General features: G+C 36.6%; 1 protein-coding gene across 2 annotated transcripts; it reads right to left on the minus strand.

Annotated features, from left to right (window-relative positions):
- Positions 1–9496, minus strand: LOC310736352 (uncharacterized protein). 2 transcript variants are annotated; one of them, XM_083559822.1, is made up of 15 exons: positions 8656–9496; positions 7867–7971; positions 7655–7714; positions 6840–7428; positions 6393–6472; positions 6161–6312; positions 5367–5472; positions 5166–5288; positions 4971–5045; positions 4717–4872; positions 4322–4416; positions 3794–3859; positions 3227–3283; positions 2876–2988; positions 1–241 (listed from the first exon to the last, which is right to left on the minus strand). In XM_083559822.1, exons 1-15 carry the CDS (start codon positions 9361–9363, stop codon positions 186–188), a joined length of 2541 nt encoding a protein of 846 aa, XP_083415948.1. In that variant the 5' UTR covers positions 9364–9496; the 3' UTR covers positions 1–185. The 2 variants fall into 2 exon arrangements, with proteins under 2 accessions (XP_083415948.1, XP_083415947.1); XM_083559821.1 differs by having other exon boundaries at positions 6714–7428.
- Between the last annotated feature and the right edge of the window lie 11139 nt (positions 9497–20635).

Below are 20635 nucleotides of genomic sequence, written 5' to 3' on the forward strand. Positions count from 1 at the left end.
TCAGTTTGTACAGTTGTGATCTTATCACCCAGAGATGGAACAAAACAGAACATCTGCTCATTTAACTGGCATTTACTACATGTCCCATTATAAAAAAATTTTTTCCTTGTGTACGTGTTATTAATGATGTAGCAATGCGGTGAAGATTTTCTGTGTGACGTCACTGAACAAACGTGCCATCTGTTCTATGGTATGGACTCTTCTGGGATCCACAGCTTCTCTTTCTGTATGGAGCCTGTACCTGGGAAAACATAGGTAAATGTCAGAGGGTCATGTCTCCTTATAACAATAATGTAGTTCTGACAACACAATATTTTAAAAGCACTTTACCCATCAGGTTTTATACAACCTCAAAGTCCGAACCGATTTTGTATTTGTATTCCATACTGGATTCATTTTGATGTCCAATATTAGGTTAATACAATAACTGGTCATTTTCACCTTCTTGTAGCCAAAACCAACACATAAAATTTACCTTTCATGTTTTATTAATACTTTAAACCTTATATAAAACTTTAGTAGGGAATCAGATCATTGATTTTATTTATTTATTTTTTCCATTTCAATTTATTATGATGAATGATTGGAATGAATATGCACTGACGATAAACGTAATGATTTTGAATACAAGACAAATGCAAGAAATGTTGTTTAAGGCATATTTACTTTGATTTACAGTCACTCTAATAGAGGGAAAGACTAAGGCATTTAAAACTCACATTGCATATGTCTCAGAAATGATAAAACATGGATGCTGAAAAGGGCTCACATTAAAGCTTATGTAATCTATGCTCTTTATATAGAGTTAGAACTTTGCTAACTTTTAAATGTTGATTTATCAAAATATAATTTCTGTGAAAACAAAATAAATAAATAAATTTATTTATATATATATAAGTAAAATATTGCAAAATAGCAGGGTGTTCAAATACTTATTTTCCTCACTGTATATATATATATATATATATATATATATATATATATATATATATATATATATATACAGTGAGGAAAATAAGTATTTGAACACCCTGCTATTTTGCAAGTTCTCCCACTTTGAAATCATGGAGGGGTCTGAGATTGTAGGTGCATGTCCACTGTGAGAGACATAATCTAAAAAAAAAAAAAAAAAAAATCCAGAAATCACAATGTATGATTTTTTAACTATTTATTTGTATGATACAGCTGCAGATAAGTATTCGAAACACCTGAGAAAGTCAATGTTAATATTTGGTACAGTAGCCTTTGTTTGCAATAACAGAGGTCAAACGTTTCCTGTAGTTTTTCACCAGGTTTGCACACACTGCAGGAGGGATTTTGGCCCACTCCTCCACACAGATCTTCTCTAGATCAGTCAGGTTTCTGGCCTGTCGCTGAGAAACACGGAGTTTGAGCTCCCTCCAAAGATTCTTTATTGGGTTTAGGTCTGGAGACTGGCTAGGCCACGCCAGAACCTTGATATGCTTCTAGAGAGCCACTCCTTGGTTATCCTGGCTGTGTGCTTCAGGTCATTGTCATGTTGGAAGACCCAGCCTCGACCCATCTTCAATGCTCTAACTGAGGGAAGGAGGTTGTTCCCCAAAATCTCGCAATACATGGCCCCGGTCATCCTCTCCTTAATACAGTGCAGTCGCCTTGTCCCATGTGCAGAAAAACACCCCCAAAGCATGATGCTACCACCCCCATGCTTCACAGTAAGGATGGTGTTCTTGGGATGGTACTCATCATTCTTCTTCCTCCAAACACGTTTAGTGGAATTATGACCCAAAAGTTCTATTTTGGTCTCATCTGACCACATGACTTTCTCCCATGACTCCTCTGGATCATCCAAATGGTCATTGGCAAACTTAAGCCGTGCCTGGACATGTGCTGGTTTAAGCAGGGGAACCTTCCGTGCCATGCATGATTTCAAACCATGACGTCTTAGTGTATTACCAACAGTAACCTTGGAAACAGTGGTCCCAGCTCTTTTCAGGTCATTGACCAACTCCTCCCCTGTAGTTCTGGGCTGATTTCTCACCTTCCTTAGGATCATTGAGACCCCACATGGAGCCCCAGTCCGAGGGAGATTGACAGTCATGTTTAGCTTCTTCCATTTTCTAATGATTGCTCCAACAGTGGACCTTTTTTCACCAAGCTGCTTGGCAATTTCCCCGTAGACCTTTCCAGCCTTGTGGAGGTAAACAATTTTGTCTCTAGTGTCTTTGGACAGCTCTTTGGTCTTGTCCATGTTAGTAGTTGGATTCTTACTGATTGTATGGGGTGGACAGGTGTCTTTATGCAGCTAACGACCTCAAACAGGTGCATCTAATTTAGGATAATAAATGTAGTGGAGGTGGACATTTTAAAGGCAGACTAACAGGTCTTTGAGGGTCAGAATTCTAGCTGATAGACAGGTGTTCAAATACTTATTTGCAGCTGTATCATACAAATAAATAGTTTAAAAATCATATATTGTGATTTCTGGATTTTTTTTTTTTAGAATATGTCTCTCACAGTGGACATGCACCTACGATGACAATTTCAGACCCCTCCATGATTTCTAAGTGGGAGAACTTGCAAAATAGCAGGGTGTTCAAATACTTATTTTCCTCACTGTATATATTTTATGTTGTAAAGCTCATTACATCTTGATTTATTTGTGGGTTTTATTACTGATTACTGATGAAAAAAGCGAAATTACAGTAAGCAAAGAAACACAATGAGTGCACTAATTATAAATATTATCCTACAGTATATCATTTACTATTTCAAGGTAGTGGTTGAGAATTTTCACCACCTGCTGCTGAATGTCTCACATGACTTTTGCTATCGTTACATTATAAACTGGGTTTCTAGTACTGGGAATTAGGTTAAGGATAAAAGTGCGTCTTACTTGCTCGTAAGCGGTTTATAGGCGATCTCATGCCGTCTTGATATTCTTCTGAGGCTTTCTTATCCAAAGCATAGGTGTCAGGCTCTTTGGCAAAGTGTGTGCCTTTCTTCAGCCTGGTGAAATGAAAAGGCTGAAGATTAATTACTGATGAACAAATAGTGGATTATATAAAAAATATTGAACATTTTCATAGAATAATCAGAACTAAACTTTCTTATATATGCATACAATCAGATAATTGTGCTGCTTTCTTTGTGTTGGTGGATTACATTTTCTTATCATAAGAGATTTGTTTAACCAGGATATCAACTATAACTATATAAACTAAACTATAAACAAAATGTTCGTTACCTCTTATGAATCTTTGAAGGTGGTAAATTAGGAAACTCTGGCAATACTACCAGGTGTCTGAGGGTATCCGGTGAAAGAGATGAAGAAACACAAGACAGGTTCAAAAAAAATAAAAAATAATAATAATAATAATTTTATATATATATATATATATATATATATATATATATATATATATATATATATATATATATATATATATATATATATATATATATATAATAAAATGTCATATTGTAGGTTCTTCAAAGTAGGCATCAAGAGAATGCCAAAAGTGTGCAAAGCAGTAATCTAAGCAAAAGGTGGCTACTTTGAAGAACATACAATATGACATTTTCAGTTGTTTCCCACTTTTTTGTTATGTATATAATTCCACATGTGTTAATTCATAGTTTTGATGCCTTCAGTGTGAATCTACAATTTTCATAGTCATGAAAATAAAGAAAACTCTTTGAATTGTGAAGGTGTGTCCAAACTTTTGGTCTGTACTAATATATATATATATATATAGTAAACAGTCATGTAGAATACATTTGAATGTATTTAAAACGGGAAAAGCACACATACGGTCCTGGAGTTTGCAGGTCAACAGCACGATCACAGGAGAGGCAGTTATACCTCGTCAAAAGTTTTCTGTTAGAAAGAAGGAAAAAATATATTAGTATAATAAGAAGAAGAAGAAGGAAAGACTGACAATAATATGATTCCATGGTTTGACAAGTCAAAAGACTGACTTGCTGTAATTTTATGGGCTGTATTCTACAGATTAGAGGAACATAAACAGAGGCCATAAACAAAAAACAAGAATGTCCCTGCATCAGCATTACAGTAGGTTGGCTGGTAAAAAAAAAAATAAAATAAAAAAAATAAAAAGGCTGTTGATCATTATGAGGTACTACTACTTGCTCCAATACATTAACTAAAAATGTTAAGCACAATGGCACAAAACTTGTTTAAAAAAAAATAAATAAATAAATAAACACACTGTACATTCGAGCAGGAAGCATGAAGCTACACCTGAAACCCAATCCACATCATAACATCTTTAAGAGTTTATGTACAAAAGGAGAAGCTGTGAATAATTCTTTCCCATACTTCTTAAAACCAGCAGCATCATCTGCTTTTGGAACATCTATTGCTTTCTGAAAGTTCATCTGGAAAATCTTCAGCTGCTTCTTCAGTGGGTCAACCTGAAATCAAAGGCACACAACATTGAATCAGGTCTGTATCCAGACATTAAGACAGCAGTGCACATTTTGTGTTGGTTTTTGGTCTAGTATTTGATTTATGTTACGTATCAACTTGCCAAGTAAAAATGAATTTTCATATTTATATAATATAATATAATATAATATAATATAATATAATATAATATAATATAATATAATATAATATAAGATAGATAGATAGATAGATAGATAGATAGATAGATAGATAGATAGATAGATAGATAGATAGATAGATAGATAGATAGGAGTTTTTATATTCACATTGAGTTTAATTTCAGAGCGGATCTCATCAATTTTCAAACAATTCTCCTCATGGTCTGTGATGATGCTGATAAGCTCGTGATGATCCTTGTCCAGCTTGTTTGCTGTTGTATCATACAGGTGAACCTTGGCCTCCAGGGCCTCCATGTCTGATTTCTAAATAAGGGGGAACATTTCAGTCATGAAAAGTGACACAGGATAGACTTTATATGTTAGATTTTATACGATAGTGTGCTACAGTTTAAGACACCTACAATGTCTTGTCCGATATTTATTGCGGCCTTATCTGCCTTGTTCTCATCCAGCTCCTTCGTGGTCTTGTACAGATGCTGAGAGATACATGCATATTAGTTCATACTACATATTTCCTATGTGAACAATAGCAGTGATACAATAGCAGTCTTTTGCTGTATTTTCTGCACTTTAATACAAAACTCAGTGTTCATTACCTTGATGTGACCTTTTTCCTGCATGTGATCTTTCATTAGCTGACTGGTTGTACTGTGAAGCTTTTCACACCTATCCTGGAGTTGTAGCACAACTCTCTGCATGTCACTAGTCAACTCAGTGCCCTGGTGCACACATTTTAATTCACACAATATCAGTAACCATTCAGCTTGATTAATTAATGTTTCTTTTCTGGTTTATACCTCAACTGGAATTTCCTTTTCGATGCTTCCCTTCTGTTTCTCAATGGAAGTCAGCAGCTCCTGATACATATTTTGCATGTCCTTCTGCAGCTTCTGGACTGCGATCCTGTATAAATGTGTGTGACCGTGTGAGACAGATCATAAGGATGTTTTTACCAGACAGCTGTGCCACTGAGTACAGCTGACTGTTCTCTACAGTTGTTGTTTTTCTCTCTGTTCAGGTTTTCACATATACAATTATTTCTTCTGAGATTAAAGTAACCCTGAACTCAAAACTATGCGCTTGGATCTCTTGGATGGCTGACTCTGGATATATACGGTTCTGATGTACCTCTGTGAAAGGTGTTTGACAAAGTCCATTATTGTAAACTATAGCTAATGCAGATAATTGAAATTCTGAAATTGTACATTTTGACAGAGGCTACTAACCTATTAGCAATTACCTAAAGAACCATCTATTTGGTGATCCGCATCTTTGGTAAAGCAGAAAAACATGAAGGCATATTCATGATTAAGTAAATTTTAAAATGAACGGTTTACCAAAGTTGAAGGCTTGAATACTAAATGATTAACTGAATAGTGTCACTTTGATTGACAGAAAGAAGGTGCAATTGTGCAATCCCACCAACCCAATTAGTATCTCTTTGTTCCATGCCACAGAGAGCTTTGGTATAATTATGCCTATCTGCCAACCAAGATAACTAACAGTAATACAATGGACATAATATAAGTATTTTTAAATAACGAAAATTGCTCCCAGTGCTGTTTTGTGTGGACCTGAGAATAGAATTTACCTAAGGTCAGTTTGATGAAGCTGCTGCTCCGGTCCAGTGAATCTGTCACTGCTCTGGCTTTCTGTTGTCTCAGATTTGGCAAGCTCCTTACCTAATCCTGAGCTTCCTGACATGTCCACAGTGCCCTCAGCCAAAGACTCAGTCATAGAGACCTGTCATAATGTACAACTCTTAGTTGTGTATATGTGTATGAGTATGTATACATATAGGAGGGCAAGTGTCCTTTCATTACCATTGTCCTATCGTCCATTACATCAGACATTAAATGAGCTTTTAGTTGATTAACTTGGTCCAGTAGTTTTTTTCTTTCTCCTAAGAAAAAAGTAAATACGGAAATATTAACATGTGCTTTTCCAGATTTAGACAGCTTATACATCTGAACAACAGGAACACTGGCACTAAAACTAGTATACTTTTTTTTATTTTTATTAATGCCCCAAAATTACTGTTACAAGGTTACAAATGAATTTAATATAATTATATACTATAAAGATATTTTTATTCTGTATTGGTAATTGAGTTTTATTTGTTAAATTTGATGTGCTATAGTCACCTTCTAGGTGGTTCATACGAGCCTCCAGACTGTCAAGCTTCTCCTGTAGTTGGTTTATATCCAACAGAGATCGCTGGGAACTGGGCTCTGTTTGCTGTTGACTCAACATGGGTGCTCCAATGTCACCTTCTAGGTGTTTCACAAGAGCCTCCAGGCTGTCAAGCTTCTTCCATATTTGGTCTACATCCACCAGAGGTCGCTGGGAACTGGGGTCTATTTGCTGTTGACTCGGTAGAGGCGCTCCAATGTCACCTTCTAGGTGTTTCACACGAGCCTCCAGACTGTCAAGCTTCTCCCATAGTTGATTTACATCCACCAGAGCTCCCTGGGAACTGGGGTCTATTTGTTGTTGACTCGATAGAGGCGCTCTAATGTCACCTTCTATCTGTTTCAGACGAGCCCCGAGGCTGTCAAGCTTCTCCCGTAGTTGGTTAACGACCATCAGAACTCCCTTGGAATTAGGGTCTGATGGCTGTTGACTATAAACGGGCGTTGTAATGTCACCTTCTAGGCACCTCAGTCGAGCCTCAAGACTATCCAACTTCTCCCGCATTTGATATACAATCATCAGAATTTTCTGTGTCTCCACCCCAGTGTTGAACTGGGTCAGGTCCTGGCTAAGTGGCTGAGGCATGGCTTCTTCAGATATGACCGGGATAACGAACTCTGTACTTGTATCCAAGAGTTGAGTTTTACTAACATAATCTTTTAGTTCCTGGTGAAAATTAATCATATATCCACTTTTAAGTAATATTGAGAAGACACAAGCACTTCATCAAAATCTATTTGCAAAGCAACAAACAAGAATTTCTTATTGCTAAACATATTAGATGGCATGTTAATCTCTAAGTGATTACAACCTGTTTTATCCGTTTCAATTTAAAGCTTGTTATACATTATACACTATTCAAACTGTGTAATTTACACATTTATCAGCATACCTTCATTATACTTTCTTTCTGACAGTCGAGAGTGGCCTGCACATGCTCCAAAGTCACTAACTGAAGGGGGAAACAAGATTTTGAGCAGATCAAGGGTTCTTTTGATTTATTTGTTTTGCAATTTTTATACTATAATTGCATTTGTTACCAACAACAATTATATTTTGACCATGCGGGAGGTAAGAGATAAAAAGCAGTCTGTATGTGGTCACCTGTGTAATCTGATTTTGAAGTGATTCCACTTCTTTTTTCAGGCTGTAGGTCTTCTCCTTGAGGTCCTGATTTTCTTTAAACAAGTCTTGCATAAGATCAGAACTCTGAGAACAGAAGGTACAGGTCTTCAGATACTTGTTGTTTTATGATAAGTCTTTGTTTACAACCAAGAAGCATTCTGTAGTAAATTATCCATTATTACAGTAAGTTCAGTGTGTATAAAAGTGTTATTTAATTCTTTGAGCCTTTAATACAACACATATAACAGGGTAGAAGACTTTAGTAGTAACAAAACATTAGTGTATGCGTAAAATGAGTCCAGAATAAAAAGGTGGGAAATAAAGTACAAATACTTCGTTACTGTACTTAAGTCGATTTTTCTGTTATCAGTACTTTTTACTTGTACTCAATATATTTTTACACAAATATCTGTACTTTCTACTTTTACATTTTCAAAAACAGGCTCATTCTATTCCGTATGGTGAAATGTCAATATTCGTTCTTCTCACTGACGCGGTTTTCGACGACGGTGTTTTAGGTGATTTTCAAGTTGTAAGTTGAAATGTTTAAGTCCTTGATAGAACCCCCTCAAAATGTTTGAGTTTTACACACAAACATTTTATAAAACTTCAAGTTTATTTCTCGTAAATTTTTTCTTGCAATCTTCAAAATTACACTCGGAAATTCCCTTCCATTTTTTATTTTATTTTAAATTTATCCCATAGTGGCCCTAATACAGTATTAGCCATCTTTGCCAGAATATACAGAATTAGAGAACGGAGTCTTACCTCGGACACGTTTTCCTCCTGGTCCTGCACTTGTCCCCTCGGGAGTTCCTTAGCCCTGTCCTCTTTTTGTCCCACAGGAACCTTCGTATCGCTTTCCTCCACTTGTCCCCTCGGGAGCTCTGGAGCGCTGTCCCCCACTTGTCCCCTCGGAAGCTCCTGAGCACTTACCTCCACCTGTCCCCTGGGGAGCTCAGCAGCACTTTCCTCCACTTGTCCCCTCGGGAGCTCAGCAGCCCTTTCCTCCACTTGTCCCCTCGGGAGCTCCGGAGCACTTTCCTCCACCTGTCCCCTGGGGAGCTCAGCAGCACTTTCCTCCACTTGTCCCCTGAGGAGCTCTGGAGCACTTTCCTCCACTTGTCCCCTGGGGAGTTCCGGAGCACTGTCCTCCATTTGTCCCCTCGGGAGCTCAGTAGCACTTTCCTCTACTTGTCCCCTTGGGAGTTCCGGAGCACTGTCCTCCATTTGTTCCCCCGGGAGTTCCGGAGCACCGGACTGTTGTTCCAGTGCGGCTTCTTTATCACGCCCCGGCCGCGGGCCTTCGACCTCGCGCAAGGCGTGCTCTTCGCTCCCATCCTCGGCATCAGTCTCGGTGAAAAGATGTGTCACAATACCGTGCAGCAGCGAACGGAGGGCTTTAAAGTTGACTGATCCGCATTCTAGAGAGTTGATGGAAAGGTTTATTAGTTCAAACAGACTTTCTTTAGACATTTTTGTTTATTTCCAATTAAACATGTCTAATCCAGTCCAGGTGATCCGCTCTCGCCAGCGAGTAGTTCTGCGAATCAGCCGCTGTGGCAGTGATCAGCGGTTATATTGCCTCCGCGTGGGAGCGGACAAGCTCAATGACGTCACAGTATTGCGCTGAGAAGCACCTGAGCTGCTAGCTAGCGAGATTCACTGTGGAAGCTAGTGGGAGCTTTAAATACAAACAAAAAAGCGGATATTACTAAAAATGTTATACATATATATATATATATATATATATATATATATATATATATATATATATATATATATATATATATATATATATAAAAGATAAAAACGCGGTTTGCTTAATGTATTTACAGTTCTAGCTCTTCCGGTTTTCCTGTTTAGATGCCGAATACAAACTACTGCCACCTGCTGGTAGAGTTATGATCTCTACCAAGTTTTTCTCTTCAAAAAGTTAACAGGCAGTGCACTAGTGCTAATCCAATACTTTGTCTGTGTGTTTTACAGCACATAATAAATGTCTCAAAGAAGTATTATCATTTTCAATTTCATAGCATTTTATTGTATGTTATTATTATTAAACAACCTGCATACAAAATTTACAAGGCAGAACGATCACTACATGGGCAATCTTGTTTTTTTATACAGTAATTCCTCGATACTTAAAGCCACAGAAAGCACAAAAGAGAATGCTTCATGTATCGGTTTACCGCTCACAAGCTTCACTGTGAGAGTTGGTTTTGAGTTCCGAGCATGCGACGAGCGACGTAACCGCAGCCAACGAGTACCAAGGTGTAACTGTTTTTCCACATTTTCTGTCATGGAAAAAAACATCACAGACCCCTACAAAGAGACCTGCAGTGAATATAAAATGTCTACACACCCTTATAAAAATGCAGGTTTTTTAATATACAAAGACAAAAATAACAACATAAATGTCAGACTTGTTAAAACTGGTGATCTTTCAACAAACAAAAAACAAGGGGGGTGGGGCGGCTCTATCTGTCCTTAGAGTTGACCAAAGGATAGAGAGAGAAAGATTAGAAGTAAAGGAAAACTAGGGGAAAATAGAACTACTTTGAGATTATGATTTACTGAGCCATTTGTGTCAGAAATCCCACGTTTGGAAATTTTTCAGAAATGCTGCTACAAACAGCGACCTCTTCAGTGCAAACATGAGAAGACAGGTACAAGGTACAAGTGCAGAGAGGTCAAGTCAAGTCAAGTCAAGTCAAGTCAAGTCAAGTCAGATAGATAGATAGATAGATAGATAGATAGATAGATAGATAGATAGATAGATAGATAGATAGATAGATAGATAGATAGATAGATAGATAGATAGATAGATAGATAGATAGATAGATAGATAGATAGATAGATAGATAGATAGATAGATAGATAGATAGATAGAACTTTATTGTCATTGCATTGTACACAGGTACACAGCAATGAAATGCAGTTTGGCATCTACCAGAAGTGCAAAATCTAGCAATCGTGCAAAAGTGCAGATAAGTATTTAGCATATATACAGCAAGTGATATATATGTAAGGCAAGTGATATATATGTAAGAACAGAGTATACACAGCGGTACACAGTAAAAACGAGACAATGTTCCTCCAGAACCCTGGTGCTACACTAAAACAACATAGAGCTACAACACATAACACAAAGCTACATAAAGTGCATTGAGTGCAATCTAGTGCAAACAGTGCAGATGAAAAACAGTACAGTACATTTTATAGTTATATTTATAGTTATATAGTATTATTGGAAGAGATTGTTGCTGCCTGTTGCAGCTGTGTGAAAGTACCTACACTGCCCTTTAAAAGACTCTTATAATACTTGTTGGAAAAAAAAAAAGATTTTTCACTAAAAATAAACATACACTTGCCCAAAGCATCCAAAAACGTATTGAAAAGTATGAAAAGTATTAATTTAAGGTAAGTTTATCTGCATCCTAACATTTTTAATTGTGGCCTCATCCAGGATGAAGCTCCTGGATTTAAAATTAAAACTCTCCACACTTATTTTGTGACTACAGGTTAAGATAAACCTTCGGCCTTCCTCTTAGCAGACACTTTCATTGTTGAAGCACACATCAAAGCATACAAGTCAATATCTATGGGGGTTTGAACAATAAAAGGTAACTCCTTGGCATATCATGTCATCAAACAAATGTATTAATTTTAATGTACTTTTCCAATGCATTTGCTCAAATAAATTGTCATAAACCAAAGGTTTCACAAATAACCAAAGTTATTTAACATATCTAGCTGAAATATCAGAAAATGGAGGCTGGATAGTAGTAATTTTCTAAATGCTTTCTATGTTTATATGTTTTCTATGGGCAACTATATAAAGCTGGAATAAGAGTAGTGGCAGCTTGAGTTGCTGATTTTTGTTTTGTGCTTCTCCTGTTTGTTTCCTGTTTTTTTCCATATTTGTCTGACTCTGTATCCTCTGTATCCTGTATGCTCTGTGCCCTATGCATATGATCAATATCAACATAAGGATTGTTTTGAGTTGTTTACTAAATTGTAATTAGGCACCGTATTTGTAAATCTATGTAGCTACATATTTGGATGCAGTGGTAGTAGGGGGTGTGGGTTTTGTCCTTGGTTTTGAAAGGAAATACTGAAGATTTTTGTCTTTTATCTGTGAAAGTGTATTTTTGTAGGTAAGTTTGTTTCCAAAAAATGTTTCTTATTTTGGCCTTGGTCCTCCTTGAAGTTTCACTTGTCTACTTTTATTGTATATTATCACAATATGCCACCTTTTATGCAATCTCTACTAGTGTAGGCGAGGCTGTAAAATGTAATGAAAGAATGAATCACTCATTCCTCATTCAGTTTAAACTTGATTGTAGAGAACACAGTGACAATACAATGTCAATGACTCCTAAGCATGTAATTTCTAAACCTTTAATTAAGTAAAACTAAAAACCTCCATTTAAAAGTATTGTCTGACATCTGGGTTTTCCCTTTTAGACTGTGTGCTTTAATGTTTATGAAATGTTTACCTATAAGCACATGTATACCAGATGAAAATCAGATTATAATAATAACAGACAGCAAAGACATAAATCTGTGGTTAAAAATGCAAAGAAAACCTTGGAAAATTATACTCAGGTATGCAAAGAAAATATACGCAACTAACTAGGTAAAAGGCAAAAGCACACAAGAATAGGATAGTTAATGACTAGAAGAAAGTTCTGTGGACAGTTGGGTACAAATTTGACATTTCTTGGCTCTAACAGAAGACCTAATCTAAGACAGAGAACAAAAGAGTAGATGTTATCAGACTGCCTAAATCCACAGTCAAACATAGAGGTGTAATCTTAATTGTTTGGGGTTGTTTTAGAGCAGGGAATGTTAAAGATTTATTCTGGGTAAAAGGAATACTGAACTACGATTGCATATGAAATTTCATCTGGACCACGGCTAATTGAAAACGACTTCACCATTTAACAAGACAATGACCTACAGCATACATCCAATCGATGTGTAATTTTGAGAGCAAAAAGCAGAAGTGTTATCTAACATTGCATAACCTGCCCAGTCAGCGGATGTAGATCCTATTGAACTTCTCTGGGATGAACTGGATCAAATTTCAGGAAGAATTATTCAACTAGTGAAGAACACCTTTAGCTAGTGAAGTCACCACCAAGACTCTGAGGATCTTGGGAAACTTCTCATAACAGGATGGTATGTAATAAACATAATTTTTTCAATGGACAATGTTAGATCTGAACCTAACCTGCAAAATGGGAGGTTTACAATATTCAAGCCCAAATTTGCATGCAGTATTTAGGGAGCAGAAAATGTATATGATAATCAGAATCAGAAAGAGCTTTATTGTTTACACTTATAAGGAATTTGCTTTGCTGACAGAAGCTTCCAGTTGCACATTAAAAAATAAATGCTAGGTAAAATATTCATAATAAAAATAAAAAATAGAATAGAAAGGGGTATTGCATATGGCACATATTTGTATTATTATTTCACAATGGGGAGAACATTTAAAAATTAATGTGGTTGCTCTGTAGAGTCGGCCAGATGATAAAAGTAAAAAAAGTTTGTTTTATAGTCTATAAGCATAGCTTATAACTGCCCATAGACCGTAGCATAAAGCTGGGTATTTTTTGTCTATTTCCATTGTTTTTCTAGGACATAAATATTTCCATAAACAGTTGGGTTTTTTTGGGTGAAAGGTGTCACTACCACATTTTTTCCAGGCCATGTCTTCCTTCCTTCCTGGCTACAGAATGAAAGAGGTTGAACCCATTTACGTAACACCCTAGCTTTATTACTGAGTAAAAATCGCAGATCATTACACAAAATCTAGATTGGTTTATTTTTACCTCAATTAAGGATTATATCAGCATTAGAATAGTTTTAAAACATCTTCCACTGATTGTTATTTTACCCTATATTTTACATGGAAGATAAACATGGTATAAAAGATTATAACCTCATACTTTAACTCTCAATTCGTGTGTATCAGATTTCTGCAAAGTTCAGCCATTTTGATGTTGGAAATTACTTTGTTGTTACTGTATTACATAAAATAGAAAGAAAAACTGTTTGGTATAGTTTTTTATACTAATCAAATAACAAGACAATTATGTCTTTAATGTCAAATAAAGAGAACTGAGGTTCAGCACAGTTCGTTCAGTCAGTAATTCAGAACCTTGTTGCAATGTTCAATCTCTTAAATATGCTTGATGTTCCTTTATTTTTACTGCTTTTATTTCTTGAATGTAAAGAATTGTTGAAAATATAAATGAAATTGAATTAAACTCAAGTATTATTATTTTTATAATATATTTGTATTTATATTTTTAGTAACGGGAGCATTTACAGTGAGGAAAATAAGTATTTGAACACCCTGCTATTTTGCAAGTTCTCCCACTTAGAAATCATGGAGGGGTCTGAAATTGTCATCGTAGGTGCATGTCCACTGTGAGAGACATAATCTAAAAAAAAAATCCAGAAATCACAATATATGATTTTTAAACTATTTATTTTAATGATACAGCTGCAAATAAGTATTTGAACACCTGTCTATCAGCTAGAATTCTGACCCTCAAAGACCTGTTAGTCTGCCTTTAAAATGTCCACCTCCACTACATTTATTATCCTAAATTAGATGCACCTGTTTGAGGTCGTTAGCTGCATAAAGACACCTGTCCACCCCATACAATCAGTAAGAATCCAACTACTAACATGGCCAAGACCAAAGAGCTGTCCAAAGACACTAGAGACAAAATTTTACACCTCCACAAGGCTGGAAAGGGCTACGGGGAAATTGCCAAGCAGCTTGGTGAAAAAAGGTCCACTGTTGGAGCAATCATTAGAAAATGGAAGAAGCTAAACATGACTGTCAATCTCCCTCGAACTGGGGCTCCATGCAAGATCTCACCTCGTGGGGTCTCAATGATCCTAAGGAAGGTGAGAAATCAGCCCAGAACTACACGGGAGGAGGAGCTGGTCAATGACCTGAAAAGAGCTGGGACCACCGTTTCCAAGGTTACTGTTGGTAATACACTAAGACGTCATGGTTTGAAATCATGCATGGCACGGAAGGTTCCCCTGCTTAAACCAGCACATGTCCAGGCACGTTTTAAGTTTGCCAATGACCATTTGGATGATCCAAAGGAGTCATGGGAGAAAGTCATGTGGTCAGATGAGACCAAAATAGAACTTTTGGGTCATAATTCCACTAAACGTGTTTGGAGGAAGAAGAATGATGAGTACCATCTCAAGAACACCATCCCTACTGTGAAGCATGGGGGTGGTAGCATCATGCTTTGGGGGTGTTTTTCTGCACATGGGACAGGGCGACTGCACTGTATTAAGGAGAGGATGACTGAGGCCATGTATTGCGAGATTTTGGGGAACAACCTCCTTCCCTCAGTTAGAGCATTGAAGATGGGTCGAGGCTGGGTCTTCCAACATGACAATGACCCGAAGCACACAGCCAGGATAACCAAGGAGTGGCTCTGTAAGAAGCATATCAAGGTTCTGGCATGGCCTAGCCAGTCTTCAGACCTAAACCCAATAGAGAATCGTTGGAGGGAGCTTAAACTCCGTGTTTCTCAGCGACATGCCAGAAACCTGACTGATCTAGAGAAGATCTGTGTGGAGGAGTGGGCCAAAATCCCCTCCTGCAGTGTGTGCAAACCTGGTGAAAAACTACAGAAAACGTTTGACCTCTGTAATTGCAAACAAAGGCTACTGTACCAAATATTAACATTGACTTTCTCAGGTGTTCGAATACTTATTTGCAGCTGTATCATACAAATAAATAGTTAAAAAAATCATACATTGTGATTTCTGGATTTTTTTTTTTAGATTATGTCTAAAAAAAGTGGACATGCACCTACGATGACAATTTCAGACCCCTCCATGATTTCTAAGTGGGAGAACTTGCAAAATAGCAGGGTGTTCAAATACTTATTTTCCTCACTGTACTTTTAATGAAAAGACATTAGCAAATAGCAAATAGTTTAATAGGAATAAATAACATTTTTATAATATTTTCTAATATACTAACAAACTTTCTTTCGGCTTCTCCCATTAGGGGTCGCCACAGCGGATCCTCCGCATGTTTAATTTGGCACATGATTTTACGCTGGATGCCCTTCCTAACGCAACCCTCCCCATTTATCCGGGCTTGGGACCGGCACTAAGGCTTGTGCAACCCTAATGGCTGGGGATGGTTCCCTGACCGGGGATCGAACCCGGGCCGCAGCGGTGAGAGCGACGCATCCTAACCACTAGACCACCAGGGAACCTAATATTTTCTAATATAAATTATTTTATTTTCATTTAAAAGACAAAATAAAAAACGACAATTATCTGAAAAGAGGGGGCCCAATATTCTGTCTTGCATAACCCCTGTTTGAGGTGCTGCATGGTACATGGTGGCATATAGTGTTGTATGTTTTGAGCTGAATAAATAAAAGGCACCCGTTAGAAACTCTATGCATCTTTCTTTCATTGCCCAGGGGCTGCTATAAGGCATGTATTCAGTTAGAATATGTAGGATTAATCAACTTGCTTTGTTGTACAGCTATGCATACACACATGCTTAATGCCAGTTTTCTAGTGCATGTTGGATGTTCTTTTGTTGAGAATTGGAAATTGTTCTATGTTTATGAGATGAAACTTTGCTATAACATCACTACATTTTAAAGTCAAATATCGTACTTTTTACTCAACTGTAATTCGCAAAATCAGGAATTCCTACAAGTGGATAAAAAACTTGTTTCGATTGCCGCTTAGTGGTATCTGCTTAGCTCGAACATACAGTTCAGCGTCAGTTCAACAGCAAGCAGAACATTTTGTGAGTAATAAATGATGGTTTTGGACTCATGATCATTTTAATAGATATCAATCAGTGTTTGATTAATTTATATCATTCTATTAATAGATTGTGACAGAAATGATGATTAGACATAATGGCCATAACAAATTATAGTACTTTGGATACTTAAGTGCATTTAAAGGCAAATACTTTTGTAATTTTACTCAGGTAAAAGTTTGAAGGGAGCACTTTTACTTTTAATAAAGTAATATTTTGTTCATTGTATCTCTACTTTAACTCAAGTATATGGTTTGTGTAATTAAGCCAGCACTGTACATGTTTAGAACTGACGTTTGCTTTGTTGGTTTGACTTTTTTATAAATACACATTACAGAAATATGCATTTCAATGATATATAAAATCTGTCTAGCAAATCAAACTGCAAAACTACATTTGCAATCAACCAGTGTGCCAAATTCTAATAGAAGAGGAAAACATTCACACAAATAGCAGCCTGACCTCAGGATCAACCAGGGATTCTGAATCTTTGGAGCATTAGGATTCAGCAAACAAGAAGATTGTTCATTCATTAATTACTGCGTATGATTTACAACACTATCTGCAAATACAGAAAATAATTATAAGTAAAAATAATAAAAAAATACAAAGTGAAAATATATTGAATATGGTTACATCTATCTTGTATTTTCTGTTATACTTTTACAATAAAGCTACTCATTTGTCTCGTTCTTTTTTTTTCTTGAAAGAAGCAAAACAGGAAATATTAAATATTGTTTTTGCAGATTATGAATTGGTGTACATTATGAAAGACACATGAACTAGTCACAAGACTCTTATGGAACATCACTGAACTGTGCTGAATTTCAAACTTCTAAAATTCTGTAAAAGTAAAGGAATTTAAAATGTTAAACTTTGTTTGCTTTAAGAATAAGAAAAGAAATTGCTTCAAAAAAGACCTCAAATTATAGTTAATATAATGATAATTATATTGAAGTGGCTTATTTTATAAATAGTCAAAAAATTTTCAAACAACTATTTAATGGTTTGTTTGTTTTTTTGTAATTTTTCCACTTGTTTCTTTTGGCACCTTTCATCAAAACCAGTCCGGCATCCCAAATCCTGAACTAGAAGAATGTCATCGGTGTGAAGTTTTTAATGTTTTAAAGGTTCTTGTAAAACCTATATTTGGTGAAGTGGAATCTGGCCAGGTTGCTAATGCTGTCTTTTCTAAAAGTTAAAGTCAGTCCTTTCCTTGGAAGTCAGTGTTTTATAAACTCTTTTGAATTTGGTCTGAATATAAACTGTCAGAAGGCTGATTCCATGTCATAGTTGACTTCATTACAAAGAAATCTGTCTTCCTCTCAGGGCCAACCTACCCCAGTTACAGCAGACTACAGTGATAGACTTTATTTTGCTTCCTGCCCCACCCACAGAATACATAGTATCCCTATGGACATTGAGACAGAGCAAGGGCTACTGAGCAAGGAGGCATTTCTGATCCAAAGATAGGGTAAATCTTTTTGGCCTCTGGCTATCATCACCAAGATTTTCCTCCTTGCTCCATTAAACCATGCAACTCAAGTTTTTAAACTGACAACAGAAGTACAATACCAACAGATTAACTAAGAACATAACTTAATGCTATAAACATATAAACTGTCATAAATTCAGCTCAGTGATGTAATTTTTTAGAAGCTGCAAATTCCCATGACCCACTCGTATTACATAACCTCTAGTCAAGCTCCATTAAAATCCTCTACTACTATTTGCACTCTTATTTGGCTTCCTCACATTCCTGAATATTGCCCAATCCTTTATTTGATTACTATTTTATATTTGTTAAATCCAGAGAACTGGTAATCTTCCCAATTTATGACAGAAATGAATAAATAAGAAAAATAAATACAACCATTTTGCATAATAGGTATCATTTGTAAAAACAGAGGTCGAATACACTCTTTTAGTTCACATGATGAACACTGTTATTTATTTAGCAGATTTGTTTTACTAAATTATGTTTCAAATAACAATTAGTTACAATTAGTCACTGAGACATCATTGTGGAACATATGGTACTTGGGACTATACTTGATATCTGTTTTGTGATCGAGAAATGACAAAAGTCATTATGGAGCTCTGTATTAGCTGATAAGTGTAAGATAATGTTATTAACAGGCCAGCAATGGCAGCAAAGGTAGTAATATAATGTGTTTACCACAGTAGATTATGCAACCTGTAAAAAACAAAGATTGTTGCAGCTTGAGAGGAACAGGTTTGGGAAATCCAATCTAGTAAATCAAACTGGGAAACTGACCAAAATAACTCTAAAGGGTTTATTGTTAAATAACATCTGTGATTTGCAGGGTACATGTGGTACTTAGCCAATTACATGAATCATTGGGCGATGTTAATCCCTGCTTGATTTGGGAGCAATAATGAATGAGTTTCATTACATAAATAAGAAAAGACATTGATTCAGAGACCATTTTCTCTCGTGCCATCATGTCACCCTTTTTTTATGAAAATGCACACCGTATGTTTCTGTACTTGATTTACTTAATAATTCACACTTTTACACATTCTAGCTTATCTTCACATTGAATATTTGTGGTTGGTGTAAACATAGAGAATCTATGTATTTATCCCTGCATAACTCTGATACATGTGTAAACGTGACATTTATTTTTTATTCATTAGAATTTGTTTGTTATAATTTATTCATGCTTCTGCATCGTTGGTGTTAATTTGTCCAAAAATAAGTATCAACATCCTTTTCCCATGACCCTCTGCTATTTGTTACCATTTGCAGTTCTTGTTTATACTGAAGAATTTCACACTAATGCTCCTTTGGGAGACAAACTTGGCAGGGCAAAACACAGCATTATGTTTATAATATTTCTTATACCTCGCAGTATATAATACTAACAAGTAGCATTACTTGTAGTCAAAAGTGAAAATGTAGTCATGAATATCCTTGCTGCTGCTGTAAGATTTACTGGAAAGTCTATTATTACAACTATGCTTTTTTGGCCAAGTATACTGATGCATTCAGAGAATCTGATTTGGTTTGATAAGCTGTTAGTGCAGTGGTTCTTAACCTTGTTGGAGGTACTGACCCCCCACCAGTTTCATATGCGCATCCACCGAACCCTTCTTAAGCGGGGCGTCATCACGAATCATATGAGTAGGGTGTGTGTCTTGACCTCCGCCGAACCCCTGAGACTGACTCACCGAACCCCTGGGGTTCGATCGAACCCAGGTTAAGAACCACTGTGTCAGTGTGTTAAGAAGATCCTGCAGAATAGGCAAAACAAAGCTTATGAAAGATAAATGTTAAGTATGCAATTAAAAGAATAAAAACGTAAATAGTATATAGAATGCAATGCTGATGTAATGCAAATAGTGCACCCATAAAGTTAGTAGTGAACATATTGCAATGCTGGTAATATGAACACTAAAGGCAGTTGTGGCTCTGGGTTCAAGCCCCAAGACTGCCAAGCAACCACCAATGGGCTAAATAAGTTCCTTGTAGCACTTGCCTGGGTTGGTCAGGAATGAAGATTAAGGAGGCAGCCTCAGGACAGCACAAAAAGGTTCTTTATTTGATTAACTTTTTAGTGATTTAGCCTCACACACACAGCCCTGTGCTGCTCAGTACTCATGGCTGTCGGCTCTCCGCTTTTTATCCTTGCCTCACTAAAACACAGAATACTCATTAGACTCAAAATGTCTCACAAGATCCCTAGCTTCTCACTCCATTTACAAACTGGAACGCAACCATGCTCCCCGCTTACACATACTCCGACCAAACGACTCCCACTGCTGCCGACTGTCCCCCATGACCAAACTTTTCAGTTGTGTTAAACGAGAATTCTGAGCTCATTATTTAAGTAGCTGAGCTGATCGAGTGCGACATTCTTCTCTAGAGAAAAAACG

This window comes from Silurus aristotelis (assembly GCF_946808225.1).
Source record: "Silurus aristotelis genome assembly, chromosome: 2".
NCBI lineage: Eukaryota > Metazoa > Chordata > Actinopteri > Siluriformes > Siluridae > Silurus > Silurus aristotelis.